This window comes from Microtus oregoni, unplaced genomic scaffold (genome assembly GCF_018167655.1).
Source record: "Microtus oregoni isolate MIOR12 unplaced genomic scaffold, Mior012 000027F_ref0000203, whole genome shotgun sequence".
Taxonomy (NCBI): domain Eukaryota; kingdom Metazoa; phylum Chordata; class Mammalia; order Rodentia; family Cricetidae; genus Microtus; species Microtus oregoni.
This window is the reverse complement of record NW_024543086.1, coordinates 14,538,331-14,563,149: the sequence shown is the minus strand read 5'-3', so window position 1 is coordinate 14,563,149 and position 24,819 is coordinate 14,538,331. Positions and strand designations below refer to the sequence as shown.

At 44.8% G+C, this 24,819-nt stretch overlaps 1 protein-coding gene across 5 annotated transcripts in view; it reads right to left on the bottom strand.

Annotated features, from left to right (window-relative positions):
• Kcnip1 (potassium voltage-gated channel interacting protein 1) overlaps nt 1–24,819 on the bottom strand; it is a 384,111-nt gene that overhangs the window by 46,416 nt on the left and 312,876 nt on the right. The window contains exon 1 of one of the 5 annotated variants that reach the window (XM_041676245.1): nt 6,490–6,652. The exons of the other annotated variants lie outside the window; for them this stretch is intronic. Within the exon in view, the coding sequence (XP_041532179.1) occupies nt 6,490–6,637 (148 nt within the window). The 5' untranslated portion in view covers nt 6,638–6,652. Of the gene's footprint in view, nt 1–6,489; nt 6,653–24,819 lie in introns of those variants that run through there. 5 annotated transcript variants of the gene reach the window in all.

Here is a 24,819-nt window from a genome sequence, read left to right as displayed (position 1 = left end):
CCCATGATTTCTAGCATCTGAACTCAAGTATCTTAATATCACTTTGTCCTGAGGATAATAATAGGATGGGCATACAGGCTGCATATGTCATGGGTCTGGAAACAGAAAGGGGACAGACACACAGAGGGGTGTAGTGGACATCTCACTTTGTATGCTGAGGAGTTCCCCAAAAGATTCATTCATGTATTGCTTGTGCAAATGTGCGTGTGTGTGTGTGTGTGTGTGTGTGTGTGTGTGTGTGTGTATGGGACTTAAAACAAATGAACTGAATGATTTTTATTTCTTTGAGGAAAGTCAGTCTGGTCCAATTCAGATACCTCCACTTGCATGCACCTTTCTCTTTTCCCCCTCAGGGTTTACTATCGTGAACAGAAAATTAAAATTCACAAGGTTCGTTGGTGTTTGCTAGAGTATACGGTGAAGTACTAGCTACCCTGGTTCTCCAAACACAGTGTAATTTGCCCTGGTTTCAGGGGATTCTCAGCTGTAGGGTGAATCTGTGGGCAAGCAAAGAGACAGCACGTTGGTTATATTGGGATGGAGGATAGAAGGCCTGGCCTTGGGCAGTTCTCAGTATCTTCTGGAGATGGGAAGGGCTGGAAGGACTCTGAACACAGGAAGTTCTGCTGCTGAAGGAGATGGAGAGATGTCTCCTTATCATATAAGAAGAGACGCTGGCAGACAGAACTGGGAACCCTCCAAAACAGGAGCCGGGGTTGCCCTCAAGCTGAATGAGATACAGGAAGAACTTCCTATTTGCCTTGGAATGGGGATGCTTTGGGGTGCATCAAAATGCTGACCGTGTGAAAGGACAAGATAATGAATAGAGTTGGCAGCCAGGGTGGGAAATGCAGAAGGAAGTGAAGGTGTCCTGTCTCTCATATCTTGGAGAAGGTGGGTCATAGACAATGCTTAAAGCAAGCAGACAAGCAATCAAGGTTAAACACACCATTTAAAGTATGACTGCATTTACAGAAGCCCTAAAAATGAGCAAAAGGAAGAGGAAGAGAAAGAAGAGAAAAGAGGAAAGTCTGGGCTGAGGTTGCAGAAGGGAAATGCATTTCTGTTTGTTTGTTCATGAGAGTTTTTATAAGATTTATTTTTATTGTTTAAAAATGATGTGTGTATGCATGTGCCTATGTGTGGTGTGTGCATGTGTGAGTGTGTGTGCTAGCAGCATCCAGAAGAGGGTGTTGTGTCCCTAGAAGCTGGAGTCATAGGCAGTTGTGAACTGCCTGGTGTATGTGCTGAGAAACAAACTCAGTATGTACTTTTAACCACCTCCACTCCAGGGAAAGGGTAAGTTTTTATTATGAGGAGTTTTGCTTGGCACACGCTGAATATGCTGTCTTATTGCTGCCCTTCACCACTAATGTAAATCTCTCCAGTCCCCCACGTTGGTGCTGATAGGCAGTTGGGTTTGCTACTTCTCGTCTTTCTTCTAACTGCTGAGAAAATGTAACCTGAGTCCTTATATTACTAGCATTCCCAATCAATAGGTCTATCCGTTCCTGAGCTTTTAAGTATATGTATTTTATTTCATATTCTATTATAATGAATGAAGGAATACTTTAAAAGGCTATGCGTTGTTTTCCTGAGGCTGCCACAACAGACTACTGCAAGCTGATGGCTAAACTAGTAAAAATTGATACTCAGCAGCAGAGGTCAGAACTTCAACGTCTTATGCTGAAATGAAAGCTGGCAAGACCACAGCTTTGAAAGTCTCCACAGGAAGCGAATTCTTTGCCTTCTCCAACTTAGGTCCCAAGGGACTGCCAGCACCCCTTGGCTTACCGATACATCACTCCAATCCCCGTTTCTGTCTCCCATCTTTGTCTCACCCGTCTGTGTCTCGTCTCTATCTGCCTCTTAAACCATCTGTGATGACATCTAGGGCTCATGTAATCCAGGAGAATCTCATCTCAGGCCCGTTGACTTCATTACATCCACAAAGAACTTTTTCTGTTAGGGTAACTGCTACACATTCCAGCAGCTCACATCTGGTCTCTTTATGCAGCCATTATCCAGCTTTCTATAAACCTGGCTGTAGTAGGTCAAGAGGACTTCACCAAGAAGAATAGCCTAGATGCACACTAAGAGGACTAGTGAATCTCTGCACGTTCCAGGCACAATTTAAGCATAAGGCTGTGTATATTTAGACAGAAGAGATCCAAAGTTTTGAAATAGTTACTTCATGGTCATTCTGTTTGAAACGAGAGCTCAAGTCTCAATGGTTTTTAGATCTATGAATTTGATCCATCAACAATATATAGCTTTTTAATATCAAAACTGTTCTGAGGTCCAGGTCAAACACTGTATTTTAGTCTATGAAATATCAGACATATGATAAACCTATAAATAATGGTTGAATCCAGGCACATATGTTAGTGACTTTCTTACGAGCCATGTTCAATCTTTTCACTAACAAATGGATTTAGCAGGCCTCCAGAGCAACTCAGACAGATGTAAGGTATGTAAGATACAGCTGTAGGAGAACCCTGTTGAGAGACACTGATGTATGCCTTGCTGTCTTAATCGGCGACTCGACCTGGAATAGCTAATGCCTTTTGAAGTTGATATGGCAGGGTTTATAGGTATGGCTAGACACGACTCTGAGGGAAAATAGTGGTCTTACCTAGTAGAGCTGAGACTGCTAGGAGGGCTGGCCCTCTGAGCAGCAGGCGAGCAGAGAGACAGCTAATGAACTGGTGAAGTTCTCTGAATTTAGAATCTGCTTGCCTGCCTTCACCTCACCCCAGGAAGCACTTGCTAATCCTCAGGTAGAAGCAGTGCCCAGTTCAGCGGATTAGCAGGAACTGCAGTAGAAGCTGGAGTGTGTATGATGACACGGCATGCAGGGAGAAGGGTGTTTCTAGGATTCTTACTTGGAAAACTTCTATGCCAACAATTCTTCCCTTTCAAATCCAAAGGAAATGATCATACTGCCCAAGGACTTGGCCGTAGCAATGCATGTTTTCCCCCTAATAAATGCTATATTCTTCTGGCGTGGGGGATGCTTTCAGGTCAAAGCAGTGTTAAGCATGATGAAGCACAGCTGTAGTTAGAAAGGTTGGCCTTTCCCCACGTGTTTTTCATTTAATTCTTTATGCAGCTATAGGAGCATGACTGCTGCTGTTAGGAATCGAATTACACACCCCCAATTGTTATAAATTGAATTGTATCTTCCCAAAAGGCTTACTGAAGTTCTAACTCCAACCCTTACTTGGAAATAAGGTCTTTGCAGATGTAATGAAGTTAAAATCAAATTATTAGAGTGGGCCCCGACACAACATGGCTGCTGTCCTTACAAGGGGGGCGGGGAATCACCACGTAAAGCTAGACGCACACAGGGAGAAGAGGTTAGGTGGATTCTGAGATTGGGGTCATGCTGCCAGAAGCTAAAAACCACCTGGAGTGCCATAAGGTAGAAGAGACCAGGAAGGATCTTTTCCAAGATGCCCCAGACTCCAGAGTTTGCCAGCACCTTGACTTTGGACATTTAGCCTCCAGAACCATGAAAGAGAACTTGTCTGTTATTTCAAAATACCTAATTTGTAGCAATATGGCATGCAGCATCAGGAAATTAATAGAATGATTGTTAATAGTTTCTGTTTCTTGTGAGGAATGTGAGGAAATGAAAGAGAGAAGAAGGGGCTTGTTGGAACTGGCAAATAATGCAAGACATGCCCAGGACTGGATTCAAGCTCTTCTGATGCTGTACCTGACATTTCTGTACCATCTCACATTGCCCATAAGATACTATATTAAGAACAAGACTAAGATCCCAGGGTCCTATAAAGGCGTTCCATTCTCCTTGGAGTGACTATATTATGTGGATACCAGAGCCTTTCCTGAAAGTAGACTCCTCCCTCAGCACTCTCTCCAGTAAGTTAACAGAGCTTCTAATGTGGTATACATGTTGAAAATGACATTCCACGCTTTATTGTGAGGGCTCTAACCTATGCACCCATATATGCTAAAGGTTTAGGGACACATGGCAGACCTCATCTGGCCCAGCTCCCTGATGGTGCATAAAGCAGAATGTGGAACTCCAGAGGCAGGCACTTCCACCACACAGTTGTTGCAGCTCTGGAAGTTTTATTTAACTTTCCTCAATCTGTCTTCTTATATAAAAGGAACGATGACATCTGCTTTCCAGAACTATTTATTTATTTTCCTCAGAGTGTTACTCTACAGGGTGCACTCATTCTTGCACATAAATCCACCTAACTGTTCTTGGTGCCTCATAGGTGCTGAATAAATGCTTACCCCCTTCTTTTCCTTCATGTAGGGCTTCTAGCAATAGCGCTAAATGCAATGTCCCTACTTTTTTTTAAGCTTTACCCTTTCCCCATTTCTATAACTTCAGATGGATGACTGACATCCTCCCTAGCAGCAAAGTAGAAAGCTACAATCTTCAGAAGCACTAGTGGGGGTGGGGAGGTAGACGGACACTTCTGGATACAGGAAGGGAAGAGCAGGATGTTTTGACATCACCCTCACTTAGCCTCATGAGGACGTGGGGAGTAATGCCTGCAATCACAGTATCAGTCAGTAGCTACTCTGGAGCTCTGAACATGGCTGAAACATGTTCTCCTAGAATATGCTGTGCAACAGAAGGATTAAGTGTCTGTTAACATGGGTGGGCCAGCTGAGGTTGGGTCGTAGACAGGGTACACATAAGTGGCTACCTCTCCCTATGTACACAGAACTGCTCGTACAGATATTTAGATTTCACGTGTGTTTTAAGGAGGAAGAAAATATTTCTAAATGTGCTTTTGTTTCTGACATCTCAGGAAACTAGGGTTATAGAACCATCGATTCACTACGTTTTAGCTAGAGCTAAAACAACTCCCACATCCAGGCCTAACACAGTCCAGTTGTCTGGGCTGGCTGAAGCAGAGACAAGAGACTCAGAGTCTAGTTACCATCTCAATCCACAAAACTCAGTTAAGAGGATTAGCTCTAAAATTCCTTGGAGGAGAGATTAAAACAAACTAGGAAGATTTTTTTTTCTTTTCTTTTTTTTCTTTTCAGACAAGGTCTCACTCCACAGCCCTGCCTGGCTTGGAACTCATGACCAGGCTAGCCTCAGACTTACAGACATCCATCTGCAGACGCCTCTACAGTGCTTGGATCAAGGGCATGCACCACCATATCCAGCCTAAAGGAAGGGCTGGGCATGGTGGTATTAGGCCTTCGATTCCTGTACTTGGGAGGCAGAGGCAGGCAGATCTCTGTGAGTTTGAGGCCAGCTTGGTCTACAGAGGGAGTTCCATGATAGTCAAGGCTACACAGAAAACCCTGTCTTAAAAACACCACCCCAAAAACGGAGACCCAGATCCTTAAGAAGTGATTGGCATTTTTAACTAGTTGTTGGTATACAACTGATATTTCATTATTGTATAGAGTTTAGTCATACAATACCTATTGGAAGAGAACTTCTGCCCATGCTATGCAGTTATCAGAGAATGTATGTTGAATACATTTGCAGATACTTTGGGTATATCTCTTAAGTTTGAAAAACTTGCTGCTAACTTTTCTTCATGTGGTATTTAATTCTTTTATTTTTAAAACTTCTTAGTTCAATTGTACATGTTTGTAAGCATGTGACAACTTGGTACAAGTATGTAGTATATGATAATCGAATCCAGGTATTTTAAAATTTCATCTTCTTCAACATTAAAAAATTTTGGTTACACCATAATAATGACACATGTGTGAGGACTATGGTCTGGTGCTTTAACACACACACACACACACACACACACACACATTATACCAGCAGCATCAGGGTAATCAACACTTTCACCTCCCTGTCATTACTCAAACAGTCACATATAAGCAAGTTCTTGCATTCTGCAGAGCAATGCAAGAGACTGCAGTTTGAAAAACAACCTATTATGTATTTTATGTATAACTAGAAGAGAGGCACTCAAGAGCTCCAAACCACTACCACTTTCGCAATCATAAACAATGCCGGTGACCGGATTTATAGCTACATTCTCATTAAGAACTGGAATTAAAGCCACAGCTGATGAAGTGGCTCTAGAACAAGAGTCTTTATGAAGGTTGAGGGTTAGGGAAGGAGCCAGTGTTTGTTAGTTAATTGTTGGGCTGTGATTAGCATTTTACCTTCCTATAATCTTTTCAGCTACTGCAAGTTAATCAACAACATAATGACTTTTAAAAGTCTCTGGCTTCTACCAAAATATGCATATTTATCAGACACTTTCCGGGAGAAGTATGCCTTACGCTCTGCTCATTCAGCAAACACTAGGACCCACATGCGCTCCGCTGGCGCGGCACAGTTCAGCACCACGGACAGCGCTAAAGCAGCTAAGGGAAGATTGCTGCAACCGGCGCCATCAGATCCTCTGAGACTCTCGCGCACTTCCCGCTTATTTTTTCCCCCCTGAACTACTTTTACAACTATCGAAGCCGGATAACACGTTCGTATAAAACGGGGAAGCTCCGGGGCTCGCTTACCGTCTGACAAGTCAATCAGCCCGAGGTAGTGCAACAGTTTCAGAGAGGAACACACGACCACCACTATTCCCAAGGTCTGGAGCCCTTCCGACTCGCCCTCTGTCAACATCTCCGATCTGGGGTGGGCAAGCAGGGCTCGGACAGGCATTTAAAGCTGGAAAAATCGCGCTTCTTTCCCGCTGTTACAAGTGTAAGGTTATTTCCACCAGCCTCGCTTCCTCTCACTTTCTCCCTCCCTCCTTTCCACTCCTCCCTCCACCTCTCTCCTCCTACCTTGCAATCTCTACGTTTCTTGGTAATCTTTGCTTTTATTTCCCCGTTTCCTAAGGTAATTTCTCCTAAGGTTTAACCAGCCCCTAAACATCTGCTAGCAGAGAGAAACAATAATTGGCAACCCTTCGCAGCATACTCTCTGAAGGATTCAGGGGTTTGTGTGCCAGTGTAAACCGTTTTAAAGACAAAGACGTTGATTGCTTCAGATCCCAGACCCAGAGGTAAAAACTCATTTTGCCCCCCTAACAATTTGTCTTTACTTTTCCAGTGCAAAAATCAGACAAGCTGGTCCTGGAATGCAGCTGATTCTAACCCTGACATTATGAAGTGGCTCTGGTAACAACCACCAAGAAAGTTATAAACCGGGCACACCCAGTTCCATCTGTCTCCTAACAGTCTCTTAACTGTGTCAGGAGTTAAGGGGGCCAGGTTGAACGTGTAATCCCGGGGCTGAAGTGAAAGAGACAACTCAGAGGTAGAATATGGGAAAGCAAAAAATGGGGTGTTCTAAATGTTCAGCTTCTGTGCAGACTCCAGTCTCTTCTTACACAGAATGCCAGCAGCAAGCTTGCTGGGGGAAAGTACCCAACACATTGAAGGGGGAAGACTGGAGACTTAGAGTCACAGACATCTACCTCTGGCACGATCCTGCACCTCCATGGGGGGCACTCTCCTCTTGTGTGGATCAGCTGACCTCCTCTGAGAAAACAGAGTGAGGGCAGGGCTGTACTAAGCAACACTAGGCCATATCTTGGAGACACACTCACACTGTGCTGGCAACTGTTTGAGGAAGGGCACTCTCTTGGATAGTCAGCAGAAATGCAAACATTTCAATAAAACAACACATTTCTTTCCTCCAGAGATTTTACTTGTAGGGATGCATACTTGCATGCACCAGTATGGACGGACATATTCTTTGCTCACTTGATGATATATATATATATATATATATATGTGTATAATATGAATATATACATAATATATATATATGACTGAAAAATCTTCTATGCTTATCACTATAGGCCACAAGGAAAAAGTATACTTTGTAGCCATTAAGACAATATGACACACTTATGAATCTTTGGGTGGGGACTCTAAAAATATATTATTACATGAAAAATAAAGTTGTTTCACATTACATTTTAATGTGGAAAAGAGATATACATCTCCTGGCAGATACATAAAATATTTCTAGACAGATATAATGGATCACTGACAAGTTTGGTTGCCTCTGTAGAGAATTAAGGGATTGGGTTAAAGGATGACCCATTATTGAAGTTTTTCTTCACATATCTGTAGAATGGACTTAAAGTATTAGCAAGAACTAAGTGTCAGCACCAATCTCTCTCTCTCTCTCTCTCTCTCTCTCTCTCTCTCTCTCTCTCTCTGAGACAGAGTTTCTCTGTGTAGTCCTGGCTGTCCTGAAACTCGCTCTGTAGACCTGGCTGGCCTTGAACTCACAGAGATCTGCCTGCCTCTGCCCCCGAGTGTTGGGATTAAATGCGTGTGCCACCATTGCCCAGCTCGTTTTTTATTTTAAAAGGGAAAATAATCTATATATCTCAGTTTTACGTGTCTGCATTTGGTCTCATTGGTGTCTGGACAAAGATATTGTGGAGTACTGTTCAATTTTCTGTTGTTCTAACAAAATAACTGGGGCATTTTATGAATAAAAGGCTTTGTGTAGCTCACAGTTCTGGTCATTTGCATCTGTGACTCTGGTGAGGGAACCAGAGCAGACAGGGAACCTGTGTGCAAACAAGGAAGGCCACATGGCAAGACCTGGGGCAAGAGACTGGACAGCCAGGTTTGCTTTTGGTATAATAAAATGTTTCAGAATCCTTTATGACCAGAGCTGACTCAGGCTCTTCAGACAGCATTAATCCATTCAGGAGGGGGAGCCCTCAGTGACCTAATTACTGCCTCTTAGACCCCAACTGTTAAAGGTTCCATTCCCTCAACATTGTCCTTTTGCACCTGAATGTCTGGGAGCCAAACCATGTCCAAACACAGCCCCTGGAGTCTGCCTGTACCAGACACGAAAGCTATTTTTCCGTAAATTACCAAGTCAGTCGTTGGCATGGAAGAAACATCAATACTTCAGAAACAGCAAGAATTATAAATGAGCATTTCTCCTTACTACTTCTGGTTTATGAGACACCACAGTTCTCTTCCAGATCCTACCTGTCCAGACAGAAATTTAGCCAATCCACCTGGCAGAGTCTTCTTGATGAAGTATGTTTTCTACACTCTGAGGGCTAGCATCTGTGACCCCACAAGGATAAGGGTGCCCAGGCATGTGAGATGACAATAGTGTGGGAGTCCCCCAAGTCTCCAGTAAGCCAGCCTCTTGCTCTGGCTTCTCTAGCCTGAACCTTGTCTGCACCTGTCTCTTTCCCTCTCTTTATTGCTTCCTTTCTGGTAACTCTCAGCCCCCTAAGACTGTGCTGCTCTGGACCCTCTTGTCTCTGCCTTCTTCGTCTTTGCAGACATGTGCATCTGTTTATTGCTTCAGATGACAGCTCTGAGCAGAAGCTCCATCTTACCTTCTCTCTTGGGGTTCTGCCCCACCCCCACTTTCACTTCTTTCCCTGTTTGACTTCATACATATTTCCACTCCATTCCCCCACTAGGCATTTTTTTTTTTTAGTATTATAAGATGCGTGGAACCAGATTTAATTGCTTGTCACAATCCTCTGGGAATGAATGGTGCAAAGGGGGACTTGGTGGCTCCACTTTCTGCTCTACTGTCATCATGTAAATGTTTAAAAGTTGATTGTCTCATAATTCTAAATTTTAGGAATGACAGAAACCTCAAACTATTAACTTCCAAGAAACTACAAGATGCACACAGCACTTTTCTTCAAGCCCAGGAAGAGCAGAGTGCATCTCAGATCTCCTGGATGGTGCTTCACTCACGTGAGTCCGAGATTGCAGCATCCCCAGCAGGTGAAAGTGGCGCCTGTGGCCTGGCATTTGTGAGATCGTCATGACTCACTGACTCTAGTAACCACCTCTTCACTTCGCAGTCTCGCTACTGTGCATGAGTGTGTGCAGAGCTCCCCCCCCCCCCACACACCCCCTTTAGGGTCCCACCTTTCACTTGATGAGAAAACTCCCCTCTCACTGGACCACTTGGGAAATTCCGTTTTTGCAAATTGCCATCTCTTATTTCCAGTGGATCATAAAGTAAATCTGTTTACACTGGTGATCTAAGCATGCACAGAACTTGACACTTTTCTCATTAGTTTATTCCAAATTGCTATTTTTAGAGAAGAATTTTCACCTTGCTGGCCTTCTTCAACCCTTCACCAACACTAGCAGGCATTTGCCATAAGAAACAAAGGCTTGATCCCATAAGAAAAGCTCTCTGGTGACAATGAATTGTAGGTAATAGACCTTTGACTTTTGACTTTTTTTTCCCCTCTAATACCACAAAAGACCAGGATCTGATATGGTTCTCACACTCTGACATGTGAGTCCTGCCATGTTTTGTGAGGTCTCTCAGGAATCCTGGGAACCAAGATGCACCTACTTACAGGGGGTGAATTTCTGCCAAATAATCATCAAGCCCCTGGGTTTGAATTTTAACTCCGTCTCCTTGTAGATGGGCGACCTGGTCAAGTTGTTTTAATCTCTGCTCTTGCTTATTTCCATGTCACGGATCAATCGTATGGCCTTACACAGTCTGAGTGCACACTGTACCACTGAGCTCTATCTCACTTAAACTTTTGAATCCATTGTCCTCACTAGGAACAGTAACTCTTTTAGGCCATTGCAACAATGAAGCAAGGCAGCGCCAGAGGGCACCTGGCACAGTCCCCAGTACACAGTGAATCACAGTGCAAGGCAGAGGATGCCAGACTGACTGAATTACATCCTCTCTCACCTGTTTTTCAGTCCCTGAGTTTCCTCATCCATAAAACAGAATCGACGAGTCATAGTTGTAGACTTGGCAGGTTTTGATCTGGGGAACTTAAAGGGTATATTTCAGACATCGTCTGGAAATCTCTGGCTTGTTGAGTTTCCATTCTTCAGCCACAACTCTTCCTTCCAGGCAGATGTTCTCAGCTGAGAATAATTTGTTGCTTAAACTCTGCCTGAGTGGCTGCCCCAAGCAGTCGTGAAATCAAATTCTATTTTAGCAAGTTACATCTGCATCCCCCCAGCCAGCTTGCTGCTGTGTGAGCTGAAGCTAATGTAGGGACCCTGTGGTTCAGTGACCCACAGGAGGGAGCCATCCATCCGGGTAACTGAAAACACACGCACTACTCAACCTGTATGCTCTTGACTCAACAAGGCTTGCAGCTAGCATGTGGCTTCTCTGAGTGGTTCCCCAGCTCTTGGACCACTGAGACAAATTGTCCAGTTGCTGCTCCCTGCTAGGGTACTGTCTAAACTTCATTTAGATAAACTAATTTGCTTGGAGCCTCATTTTCTGGAATGTTGTGTTGCAGTTGGTATAAATATAATGCCAATAATTGCACCTGGAGTTTTCTTTTCTTTAAAAGGTGCGAAAGAAATGAAAGAATTCCTTGGAGCACCACCCGAGAGAGAGCTCCTGATCCGACCCGAAAGCAAATTGTTTAACTGCAAAGTGGTTATGGTTCAGAGAAAAAAATAATTATTATTCCCATCACCAGTCAAAATGAGGAAACTATTTCCATGTTCTTGAGCCTAGCTCCTCGCTTGGTGCCCTTTTGGGGCCACAGGCTGAGCTTGTTCAAATTAGTTTTCTAACGATGGTGGTAATCGTACAATAAGACAGTAATGATGCCTCTCTTTTTTCCTACCTCTTTCTCCCTCCTCTCTTTTTCTTCCCTATCTCAGTTGTTCCCTGTCTCCCTAAGTTCTGGGTACCTCTTTTACACTGTGGCTAGGCTGGAAGAGAAGGCTTACATCTACCAGAAGGTCCCCAATGTCAGAAAGTCCCATTAGAAGGTTTTATTTATTTTTTATTTGTAAATTACTGCTTAACTCTTTAAAACTGTTTGTATATTTCTGCATTTCAATAAGTCCTTGTTGAGAACATGGTTCCTAATCAAGTTTTCAGTTAGGATACAACATGATCTGTTGTTGAGATAAGAAAGCGAGGGCACGGGAGGGAAGCTACCTGTGCAGGGTTTCCATGCAGCAGGCAGCATGCTTGACTCTATTCAGGTTTCCTCCGTTGCCTTAATTATTGCAGCAATCAAGGTGGATCTCATTGGTGTCAACGCAATGTTACAATTTAGACAGAGGCTGCACCTAGCTAGTAGCCCTCTTTTCAGAATCCTGTCTCTGAGAAGAGGTGCCTTGCAGGCAGTTTTTCCTGAGTCTGTCTGGCCTGGCTTTCCACCCTCATCTCCTCTCTCATTCCCTCCGCACTCTTCCACAACCTGATTCCTGCCCTCCATTCCAATCCCAGGCCTGGCTAGCTAGCTCTCAGCTAGGATCTTCTTGTTTGATAATTGGCTCCATGGAGACGGAGGAGAGAGAAGGGGGGCCGCTGTAGAGAAACCTGCTGCTTTCTGCCCTTGGAGTTAAAAATAATCCCTGGGAAAACCTCATTGCATGCATTGGGGATGTCAAATTGGAAGGCCCCCCGGCCTTGTTTTCAGGGTTCTGTGAACCCTGAAATGGATTGTCAGGATCCAGTTCTCCAAACTTGTAGCTTGTAACACATCTCCCTTCTTGGTTTCCTCAGCATCTGCTTCTCCTGCCTTGGCTCCAGGCCCAGAAGCAAAGCTGTGGGGTCTGGATTAAAACAGGCTAGAGAGCAGAGTTCTGCTTCACTGACAGTGGAAGGGCACTGGGCACAACCATCACCGAGTGCCCAGCCTTCGTATGGCTCATCAGCCGCTCATCACTCTGTGAGTCTGAGCACAGCTTGGCGCTGTCAGTTGAAATAGCACCAGCCGGTAAAGGTGTTTACATACCCACTGGCTTGTTTCTGTATTTCCGCCCCTGCTTTCGCAGGAGGGCTCTGGACTCTGTCAGAATTTAAGCAGAAATTCCACGGCAGGGCACACATTTGTAAGCTAGCCTTACAATCTGGCTTAAGCTAATTAACTTCGGGCCTCTTCTCTGTCTCCTTTCTTCTCGCATTTCTTCCTTCTCCCTCGTTTCTTCATAGGAAGGAATTGCCAGAGACGCTGCCGTTCCCAGATGCACACAGCATCCCCGCACCATAACACAGAATATCGGCCCCCAAACATGGACAGAGGTGGCAGAACTTGCCTTGCGGTGCTCGCCCAGGAGGGTGACTGCCTCCCAGGTGAGCGTTCTGATTCATTTGATATTACCAATTAACCCTCCAAAGCCATTTACCTAATGTACACATCAATGAGTAAACCACACTTTGTACATCACAAACCTGCAGCTTCGGAGGAACATAGGGTGTTCCAGACCAGGACGGCCAGTGACAGGACACCGATAATGCATTGACTGTACAAACTGGCAGCAGAGGGTGGCATAGCTGGATAGCCTAGGCTCTGAAAGTCAGACGGAACTGAAGTCAGGCCCCAGCACAATTATTTTCTAGCTCTTGCAAAAGTTACCTAAGTTCCAGTTTTCTCCCCTGGAGAATGAAGTCCCTGATAAGCAAAGTCACAGTATTGTGAAGGGGACAAAGTGACAGGTGTCACACTAAACTTCCTCACCCCGTAGGGTAGTCAGGCAGCCAGATTTAAGTTTGATCGTTGCCTGACAATGACCGTTTCATTTCAAGGGTGTCAAGTTGTCTCCCTAAGAGTTGAAGACTCCTAGATAGTTCCATGATGACAGTTTGGACCCCAGAGAACAGGACAGTCCACGGGAATTGCTGGCAGTTAGAATTCAAGCATTTGGAACAACCAATTTCAGTGGCTGCAGAAGTATTCACTAACTCAAGGAAGTAAGACAAATACTGCCATGGTAGCCCATCCCTAGGGACCTGCTGTACTAGACAAGCCAGGATGACCATTCATCAGAATGCCAACGGCGTGCAAACAGGGACCCTATGGTTGGCAAACAACTCATTGTCCCTCAGATCACAAGTACTGTCCTCTAGAGGTATTGCTGTTATCCACCTTTGAAGACAGCCCATCGAGACCTGCCACCTGAACAGAAGGTCACAGTGTGGAGTTAGCAGAGTCCAAATGAACAATGCCTGCCTTCCTGCATCTCTTTTCCAACAACATCCTCCGAGTTCTCCCTCCATCCCCCTCCCTCCTGGGAAGACATTTGTCTTCAGAGGCTGGCAATGAGGCATTTGCCAGTACACCCAATCTGACATATTTTACATATGCTCCGAGAAGCAGAGGCTAAATTATGCTGGTGAGTTATTAAAAACAGCTCTCAACGCTATTATTATTTATTGCATTTCCACTTCTCAGCAGCAGCTGATTATACTGCTTAATCTTGCACTTTTTAAAAAATTTCCCACCCTGAAATGAATTCTCCCTGCAATGAATGAGCAAGGTCAGCCACACTGAGCCCCCCTGAGGAAAAGACAGCTTAGGTTCTGGGAAGAGGTGTGAGTCCACCTCGGTCTCCCCAGAGCTGGAGTCCCCCACTTCACATGCGAACAGTCTTCTCTCAGTGTCTCCAGAAGAAACTCCTCAAATTTGAGGTCTCACGGGCAGGTCCTTTTACCTAGTTTCTGTCACTGCTATCTCTAGCTGCTGCTGCTTCTTCTTGGTTCTTGTTTCTTGCCTCCCTTCTCCAGCCCAGCCCCTATCTCCTGGGTTCTGTCATCACCTCGACTGCTTTTCTCCCAGCACTGGTCCCTGCCTTTCTTCCAAGTTTCCCGCATGGGTTTATTAGCCAGAGCACTAAGTCTGCGTGGATTTTCTCAACCAACCCCTTTTCCTTTCAGGCTCAGCTTAGGGGCTGTGTTCTTTGTGAAGCCTCCCAGTCAGGTACAGGAGGTTCCCTTTTGCTTCCAGAAAGCCCCAAACTTATGCCCATTGTGAACATTGTGAACTTATGACATACTGTTCTGTTGGTGAGTAGTCAGGTGACTCTTGTTATATGGTCAGCTGATTGAGAGCGAGATAGAGCGAAGGTGTTTAAGTTCCCAACATGGAGCCTAACACAAAGTAAGTGCTTCTGAGATGAAGAAGTCCCACACTAAAATCAGTGTGGGGAAGTAGGAAGAGAAGAACTTTTTTCTAAAATTAGATTTATTTTTAAAATTTATGTGTATATATGTATGTATGTACGTGTGTGTGTGTGTGTGTGTGTGTGTGTGTGTGTGTGTGTAGGTTTCTGTGGAGGCCAGGAGAGGTTGTCCAATGCATAAGAGCTGGACTTGTGACAACTGGTGGTTATAAGGCGCTTTATGTGGGTAGTAGGAACCAAACTCTGGTCCTCTGGAAGAACAAAGAATGCTCCAAACTGCCAAGCCATCTCTCTGGCCAAGAGCAAAGCTTTTGAATTGGGCACTAACTAATTAACTAATCCACACATGCAGTGCCTATGTACTGAGCATCTTTTATGAACCAGACTCTGTGTTAAGCACCAGGGATACATGGTTTAATGCAAATGGCCTAGTGGGGGGGACATCCATGACTCAAGTAATAGCACAGTGATATGATAGTCGGCTGTGACAAGAAAGATACTCAGAGCAGGGACAACAGAAACCTCGGGACAAACACAGGCTGGCAGGAATTGGTGCAGAGTTTAAATCTAGATGCCTTCCTAGAAGTGATGTTTTGCGTTAAGAATGGCAGATAAACAAGCTTTAACTAGATGAGAGGTGTTGCAAGGACAGTCAACCAAACGCACATGTAAAGGACTCGAGGAAGGTGGGAGCTGAAGTTGAAATGGTGTTTAGGAGTGGATGGAGATAAGAGGAGCCATGGCAACAGATAGAACTGTGAGGGATTTTGCATGCAGGGTCAGATGTATGGAGCACTGTAGACTGTACAAAGGATTTTCATTTTTAGGCTGAGAAAATGGGTTTGTAGCACTGTGTGTGTGTGTGTGTGTGTGTGTGTGTGTGTGTGTAGAATGTCCACAAGACAGAGAACAGAGTATAGGGAGCCAGGGCACACAGAGATTTGATAGTATATAATACAGACAGCCTCAAATGTCACAGTGGAAAGGTCCAGTTAGTGACTACAGGAACACGTGGAAGTGGGCAACCTTCCAGAGGTCAGTAAAGACATACCTGGGCTATGTGCCAGGTTCACAGGTCTTCTCTAAGACACTCACTTCTTATGCAAGATGTGGAAGGGAAGGGTCAGCCTTTCACAGAAGCCAGCTGCACTCAGGAAACCTCTACTTCAGGGAGGGAAGATCCCGTGGGCCACAGCCAGGCTCAAGCTGACTCTGAAACAAATAGATGTGTCCTAGAGTAAAGAGCTGGAGAACGTGCCGGCATTGAAGATGCTGCCTCTAACTTCTAGATTTGGGGAGCCAACCCTTATCTGTACATTCTGTCTCTAACTTCCTTGTTTTGGAAGTCAGTTGAGATACATAGATACTTGATTTACTACTTTGGGAACCAGGGGAGCTTGGCAGGTCATCTGGTTCAATTCTCTATCCATCTATCCATCCATGCATCCATCCATCCATCCATGCATCCATCCATCTATCCATGCATCCATGCATCCATCCAACCGCTATTCAGAGAAAACAAGACTGTAAGGTAGCCTAGAAGCAGTTTCTTCAATCCAGATACAGTACATATTTTGTCCTGGTCCACATCTGTCCATACAGGTTAGTATCTGTTAGCTGTGGTCCTGGGGTGGAATCAGGCTCAGTTGCAACCTCACAGTTCTGCTCCTTCAGTTGTTGGGTTGCTGAATTGGAGCCCCAGCAAAACCCTGCATTCTTTTCCCCTGGTTTAATTGGCCCATTATTTTAAACTTTTGTAGATAAGGGAATAAAAAGTCAGTGGAATATTGTATTCATCACACTCAAATTAATATGCTTCATTACCACAAAGACAAGGAGCACAGTTGCAATATTTTCTCGAAACTTTTAATTGAACATAGCACACGCAGTGGGGTGGGCAACAGCGGATGCTGTTTTTCACTTTCCCAAAACGTGTGCAGCTTGTGATCTGCTCATCTCATTAGTGTTAATTATGAACTAAAATAAAATGGCATTTAACACTGTGCTGAGACTTTAATTAAAGCTAAACCTTCCTACCCAGGAGCTCTCTGAAGTCCAAGATAGTTATCCCAAAGTGGTGCAACCTTCTGCCCTGCCAGTGGGATCGCCACACTTACTCTATCCCCTGCTACTGGAGGGATGCTCCCTCCGTCTAGCCTTTATCCATTCATCATCCACCCATTATCCACCCACCACCATCCATCATCGAGCATGCATCCATCCACCCATCTTTTCAATGAATAAACCTTCAATGAGTTCTGGGGAAAGGAAACCAGTATTTGTTCAGTGCCTACTATATTTATCAGTTCAAACACATCAGGTGTAGCCCAATACAACCCCAGAACATAGGAAACATTCAAGTGGTAGAGAGCAATAGTGCATATGTTACCTTATTTAACATACTTAGACAATCTCATTTAATCCTTTGAAGTGAGGGGAAATTGTCATTGTATTTACTCTGCAGGAAGTGTAACCGGGACTCAGAGAGGCGAAACAATTTACCCCAAATCATATTGGTTCCATGTTTATCTCTTTTACTATACTGAACTGGGAAGATTATTCAGGACTACCTAAATTCATTTATTCCACAAACACATACCTCTTTCCTGTGTGCTAGGGCCTGCACTAAGGCCTGGGACCACTTATTCCCAGTGCTCCCAGGTTCAGATGAGTGGTCTGGTCAATTGGATGATATAGTGGATTCTGTAGGGTGGTCGTGGGCTGTGATGCTGAGGTCACAAGACCCAATTTGGGGGACACAGGAAATGTACTCTTTAGAGGGAGGACTAGTAAAATAATTTTGTCTAGAATTCCTAGTGACGATCTAACCAGAAAGTGGTTTTATGCTTCTCCAGAGTCCCTGGCATCCTCAAGTCCAGTCACCCAGTCACCAGCATCAGCAGGGCGTTTCTACTAGACTCCAGGAATCACTTGGACACCCAGCCCTCACAGCACAGCAAAGACTGACCCTAGCCCTTGGCTGTCTGCCACTGACTCTGCAGATATTGCTACATGTTTACGTCCTATCCTCCCCCTGTAGGTTCTAGAGCCAAGTACGACAGTGGCACTGCTTTCCTCTCCTGTCTGTCCGCAGTCCACAGTCTCAGTACTGGAGGCAAGCAATGATTTCTGATATGAGCAGGAATGAGGAGATTCCTTAGGACTGACTAGGTGCTTAGATAACAGCCCACTGACTGACAAGTGCCAGACGGTAGAGACATCACCTGGGCTCAAGATTCTTACCTGGTGCTATTCCCCTTTCCTAGCCAGCATCTGGAAGACACTCTGCAGAGAGTCTCCTGCACAGAGGGCTGCCCTTCTTCTTAAGCTTGAACTTCAGCTATTAAGTGCTTGGGTTCTTTGGCTACTACTAACAATATTATAACAAGAACAGCCTTTACTTACCAGCCGCTCTTGTCCACTCTTTATGGACATTATCTTACTTAATTCTTGGAGACCAGGGAGGTCAGGTCAGCTATGGGTCACAAGCAGCAAGTGTGTTCACTTGTCTTTAGAGTCCGATGGACTCTTCCTGACTTTTGGCCTCTTGGGCCTGTGAGGGAGGCGTCCAGAACCCGGAAACAGAAAGACCCATCTGACTCCTCCAGCCTCAGCTACTGGGGCAGAAGGCTGGACATCTCATCATTCCTGGGATACACTTAGCTCTGGCTGAGATCAGGTAGGAAAACATGAAAGGACTTCTCAAGAGCCAGCATCTAGGGGCTGGAGAGATTGCTCAATGATTAGGAGCACTTGTTGCTCTTAAGGGGGATCTGGGTTCAGTTCCCAACACCACATAGCAGCTCATCACATTGTAACCCAGTTCCAGGAGGTCCAGTGTCATCTTCTGGCCTCTGTAGGCACCAGGCACATATGCAATGCACTTCTATACATGTAGGCAAAACACTCACACACATAAAGTGTGTGTGTATGAGAGAGAGAGAGAGAGAGAGAGAGAGAGAGAGAGAGAGAGAGAGAGAGCTCATTTGGCAGAAGGACCTTGGGGGAAATACTCCAAGATGTCAATGATAGCTTTCCCTGCCTCGAGTTATGAGGGATATTTCCAATATTTCCATCTTTATTCCTCTACATATTTGCAAAAGAATTTTCCACAATGAATATGGCTTAGCGTCTTACCTAATAAAGGAAGCAAAACAAATAACAATCCATGATGGAAATTAACGCAGGATTAGGTTCCTTGGAGAAAAGACTGACTCCAGGGATTAGGCAGAAAATTTGCAAGAGGCGCCTAGAGCATTGTGTGGCACAAGAAAGCAAGGAAGTGCTCAGACAGACAGACAGACAGACACACACACACAAATCCCTCAGTGGCAGGGTTACTCAAAATGACATAAGTGTAAACTGAAAGAGCTCTCTATAGCCTACAGTGGGATAATTCAAACAACGTAAAATAGTATTATATCATGGCCCTAAGTATTAATGTAAACATCCATGAGCCTATAACAACATAAGATAGCCATCAAACAGAAGTCCAGAAACTTAGGTAGATGCTCTGCCCTCAGTGAGGGGGTAATGAAGCCTCACTCCTGCCCTGTGAGCTGTGTAGATGGACTTCCTTGGTATTACCTCACCAGGGTCCAAGGTCACCATCAGCAGAGGGGAGTCAATATCAAGAGTGTGCACCTGGCAAACTGTGGGAGATGAATGGCATTTTGCCTCTGTGTTCTTCCTTCCCAAATCTCAGATGGGTATTTCAGAGAAAACTCAGAGGAGAAGACGTTCTGAAAACCATCTACAGAATTCCTCCTGGGTGCAACCACCAAGGAAACGAAGTAGCATAGCAGAGAATTCCTGGCATATGCATGTTTATGGCAGGGTTATTCTCAATATGGGATCATTCTAGAGACTCAGAAATAAGTGTGTGTGAGGGAATAAAGAAGGTGTTTCTCTCACACACACTCATACGCATGCATACACGCATGCCGAGATACCAGTCAGCCATTAAAAATTGGCATTTGCAGCAATATGGATGGAATTAGAGGACATCGTGTTAAGTGAAATCACACAGTCCCAGAAAAACAAAGATTATATGTCTGTATATGATGCCTGTGTCTGTCTGGGAATAATGTCTGTATCCTTGTATGATCTCTGTGTTTGTCTGTGTATGATGTCTTTATCTGTCTGTGCATGGTCTGTATCTGTGTATGATCTCGGTATATGTATGTATATGATGCCTGTATATGATGTCTGTGTCTATCTAGGTATAATGTCTGTATCTATGTATGATCTCTGTATCTATCTGTGTATGATGTCTATATGTTTTTATCTGTGTATGATCTCTGTATATGTATGTGTATGTTATATATATATATATCTGTCTATGTATAATGTCTGTATCTGTCTGTGTATGAGGTCTGTATCTGTCTGTGCACGATGTCTGTATCTATCTGTGTAGGATGTCTGTATGTTTGTATCTGTGTATGGTCTCTGTATATGTATATGCATGATGTATGTATCGGTCAATGTATAATGTCCATATCTGTTTGTGTATGATGTCCATATCTGTCTATGTATAATGTCAGTATGTCTGTATATGATGTCTGTATCTGTCTGTCTAGCATATGTAGCTAAAGCCCAGAACCTGGTTGTAGACTAAAAGTGACAGAGGTTGGAAAAAGTGTAAGGGAGCTAGAAGGCAGATAGAGAGAGGGTAGATTTGATCTTATGCTGTAGTATATGTTGAAACATTAGTGTGAATCCCATTAATGTATACAGTGATATATGCTCTAAAAAACATATTCAGTGCCAGGCATTGGTGGTGCACACCTTTAATCCCAGCACTTGGGAGCCAGAGGCAGGTGGATCTCTGTGAGTTCGAGGTCAGCCTGGTTTACAAGAGCTAGTTCCAGGACAAGTTCCAATGCTACAGAGAAACCCTGTCTCAAAAAAACCAAACCAAACCAAACTAAATAAACAAACAAACAAACAAAACATATTCATGGACACCTCAAGAAACCAAGAAATGTACTTTGAGACAAAAGAACAGCCAAAGCCAAATATCTATAGAATGCCTCCTTACAACTGTCAAGCTCAGGAGTGGAGAGATGGCTCAGTGGTTAAAAGCACTGGCTGCTTTTCCAGGGGATCTGGGTTTAACTCCCAGCACTGATAGGACAGTTCACAACCCTCTGTAACTGCAATCCCAGGGGATCTGATGCCTTCTTCCGGCTTCTGTGGATACTAGGCACATATTTGGTGCACAAGCACACACACATGCAGGCAAAACATCCTTACACACTAAAAAGAAAAAGAGAAAACTGTCAAGGTCGCAAAAATGAAGAAAGGGCAAAGAAACTCATCCAGGAGAAGCCCGAGGCTTGACCCCTGACTGTGAAGTAGAGAAAGGACAATAGTTGAAAATGAAGGTGTTATAAATTAGATCTAAACGTTAGTTAATGATACTAGTATAGCATTAATCCGTCACTGTGGCAGGGCTAACCTAGGCAGGGCATAAGAGCCTGCAGTTTTACTGTAAATACAAAGATACTTTCAAATGAAATTTAGATTGAGAAATGATGTAGGAATAGTCTTGTAGTAGAATCTGAAGCACACCTCAAAGGCTTAGGACTTGTCTGGCCCTGCTCAGCCTGTTCCAACCTGTACCCTGCCTCCCCGGGAAAAATCCAGATTTCTGCATAACTGGAAGCAGGCAAGGTTATGTGTCTAACTGGCTCTCCCCAAGTACCACCGGCATCTCCTGGCAGTTAGATTCATTAACTTGGCATTTTCTAATGATTAATACTGATCAATAACCCACTGGGTCTGGTCCTTAAATCAATTGCCCATTAATGAGAATGAAAGGGCCATTTTATTATCGGAGTCCAGGACCTTTTGCAGAAAAGGCTTCTGGGGGTTTGAGGCTTCTGTTCCCTTTGCTGCATAGGATAATTTAAATACATGCTTGCTCTCTCAAGCCATGTGCCCAAGATCAGAAACTGTAGGGAAAGATTTCTAGGAAATGGTCTGGGATTTCTCTTAGTGAGACTCTCAATGCTATAGGTGGATGAATGTCCACTGATGTCCCGTGTATCAGTGCTTGTCCCTGGGGTGGCATTACTGAGAAGTAGGGAAGCTTTTGAGAGATGGGATTGAATGGGAGGTCCCTAAATCATTGGAGATGTGCCCTTGAAGTGAGTTGTGGCCGCAGAGTCAGAATCTTCCACAACTCTGATCGTTCTCTTCCTCATTGCTTCCTGACTCGAGTGGTTTGGTCTGTCACTTCCTCCGTGTGATGTGTGATTCCAGCCAGAGGTTCCCAGTGCAAGGACCACCTAACTTAGGATCGGGAAGTGTGAAGCCGCAAGCCCAAAGCCCTGTCTATCTTTGTAAGTGCCTTGCCTCATGTATTTCACTACAGCGGTTCTGATATGACTACTGAAGTGAATGAGTTAAGGAAATGTTACCGAGGACTGCTAAAGTGACATCCCTCAGAAAGACTCCCCCAGTCTAGGATGGCACATGATCTGGCCACTGCTTTACTTTTCTTCATCATATGAGATGCACGCCAAATGCTTCTGAATAAAAGAGTGCTAGGGGGTGGCTAGGTCTTGGACCAGAGTAGTGTGAGAGGCTTGACTCCAACCCTGATGTCTCTGGAAGAGACTAGACAGGGCTGGAGCAGAGACGAGAAAGGGATAAGAAGGGTGTGGAGACGGGATACAGAAGAGCAAGAACTAATCAGCTCAGTGATCTGGGCAGCTGTGACAGTGACAGCAAAGTGACCTGGACAGGTGGGAAGGAGCTGATTAGAGGGTTGCCACAGACTCTTGAAAGGCAGACTAGCCATTTCAACTGGCTGGATGTGCGCAAAGCAAGGAGCAACATCAGGAGGACTCATGGAGCTTGGGTATCAGGATCTCAGCGGAGAAGTTCACCAGAGCTGGGAACAGTCGGGAAAGGAGCTGACTTAGAAGATGACCTGAAGCCAGGTGATGGGGTCGTCACATTTCCTAAGGAGGAAATCCAGAGTGGTGTGTGAACTGGAAAGTCCTTCAAATGCTGAGAATTTCCTCAATGCCTTGTCCTCTGCAGGAGAAACCCTAGAGATGGGCTAAGACCCCCCGCCCCCCATTTCTGCCTAGTGTACAGACATATGAGAGGGTGTCCAGTGGGAGGTGGGAGGGGTCAGGGTAAGTCCTGATGTCAACATTACTCGGCTTCATTCTTCCCCTTGGTTGACGTGGTGGGAGGATAATCTGTCCACGTGACCCTGACAAGTTCAAGTTGCAGTGACTCAAGGAGGTGGTTTAAATACTAAAATTTTGTTGTTGTTGTTGTTGTTGTTGTTGAGATAGAGGCCCAGGCAGGCCTTGAACTCATAGTAATCCTCTGGCCTTAACCTCCTGAGTGCTGGCACTACAAGTGTGAGCTGTTACCACACCAACCTAAAGGCTGAGTTCTAAAAATCCATTATTGCAGGGTCCAATCTTGTTCTACTAGTGTCTGCGTGGCTTCTAGATTTACATGTCCTCCTGGAGAGCGTGGTTAGCAGCATCCTGCTGGCATGGCTTTCCAAGGCTCAGACAGGATGAGGCAGGATGACATTCGGAAGCTCACCAGAGTGCCTTTGCTTGGTGTTTTCTCGTCCTTTGACCTTTCTGGGGCCTGCAGTAGTGACGGTGCTTCAGGGGAGGACAAGATTATTAGGACAAACACCAAGAAGAGGAAAGAACACTGATCGAGACCCAGATTCTGAACTTTGGAATGGACTTTGCAACCCGTGTTCTTGGTTTTCCAAACCAAGTTCCTGAACTGCTCAACTTGTAAGGCACATGTCTTAACCAGAGCTCCTGAGAGCAGTTGAGGACACGTGTGACAGGTTCCCTTTCTTTGAAGGCTGAGGAAGAGGGGGTCTGGACAAAAGAGGAGGGAGAGAGGCATGCTGGAGTATGTTTCTGGACCTGCTTTCCCTAGGTTACCGTAAGGCTCACATACGTAGCCTTCGGACAATGGAACCCTCCCTTGGTCTTTGGAATTCAGGATGTGCATACCAAATCCTCTCTCCTGTGCACCTTGGTAGTGATAATTCTCCTTTCTCTCTCCTCTGCTCAGGGGGTTCTGTGGTGAGAGGGGGTGGTCCTATCACCTGTATCGGAGAGGAGATGCCTCTGGCAGCTAAGGATCTTCTGCAAAGGGGTCAGAAGAGAGCAGAGAGAGCATCCATGTCTGTAAAGGCCTTGCCATTAAACTCAGAGGGGGATGGAGGGAGCGATGCTCCAATTCTGATAGTGATGTGCACGGCTGCATCTTCCCATGGGTGCCAATGCCAGGGCACAAGCAAGATCTCTGGGAGAAGAGCATGGAAAGAAAGCACTGAGCAAGTCACAAAATTCCTGTTTGGGTTATCCCAAGTATGCTAGAATTAAAATGTCCACAGAATAGAGGCTCAGGAAAGAAGTCAAGTTGAATTATAAAAGAATAGAAGTGATCCTTCTAGCGCACTTGCGACAGGGCCATGACATCTGACCCGTGATCTGTGTTTGCCCAGTGGTGGCTGTTGTCATTTGATGGTAGAGTTGAGTCTTCTCCTGACTAGACTTGGGGGTCTTATCCTAAAGCTCAGGAATGTCTTCAGTTAGGTTAGGGTGTGAAACTGGGGGAGGACCCTGGTGAGGAGATGCCTATCTTCAACTGCATGACATGTAGTCTAAGACTTCTCTACTCGTACATATCTCAAGAAACCATGGACAGCTGTGTCTTCATGATTCTCCAGTTCCCAGAACCTTGATGCTAGCTGGTATCTTCTTATTTACATTCGGGGTGGGGAAAGGCAGACATCCTTGGTTTAGGACAGACAGGAAGTTATGATAGATGTCGCATTCATGGAGGAAGGTCATTGGTTAAAAAATAAGGAAACTGTTTGGCTCTCATAGGTTAAAACATAGGTGGGTGGAGTAAACAGAACAGAATGTTGGGAGGAAGAAAAAGTGAGCTCAGATGCCAGGCCGCTGCTCT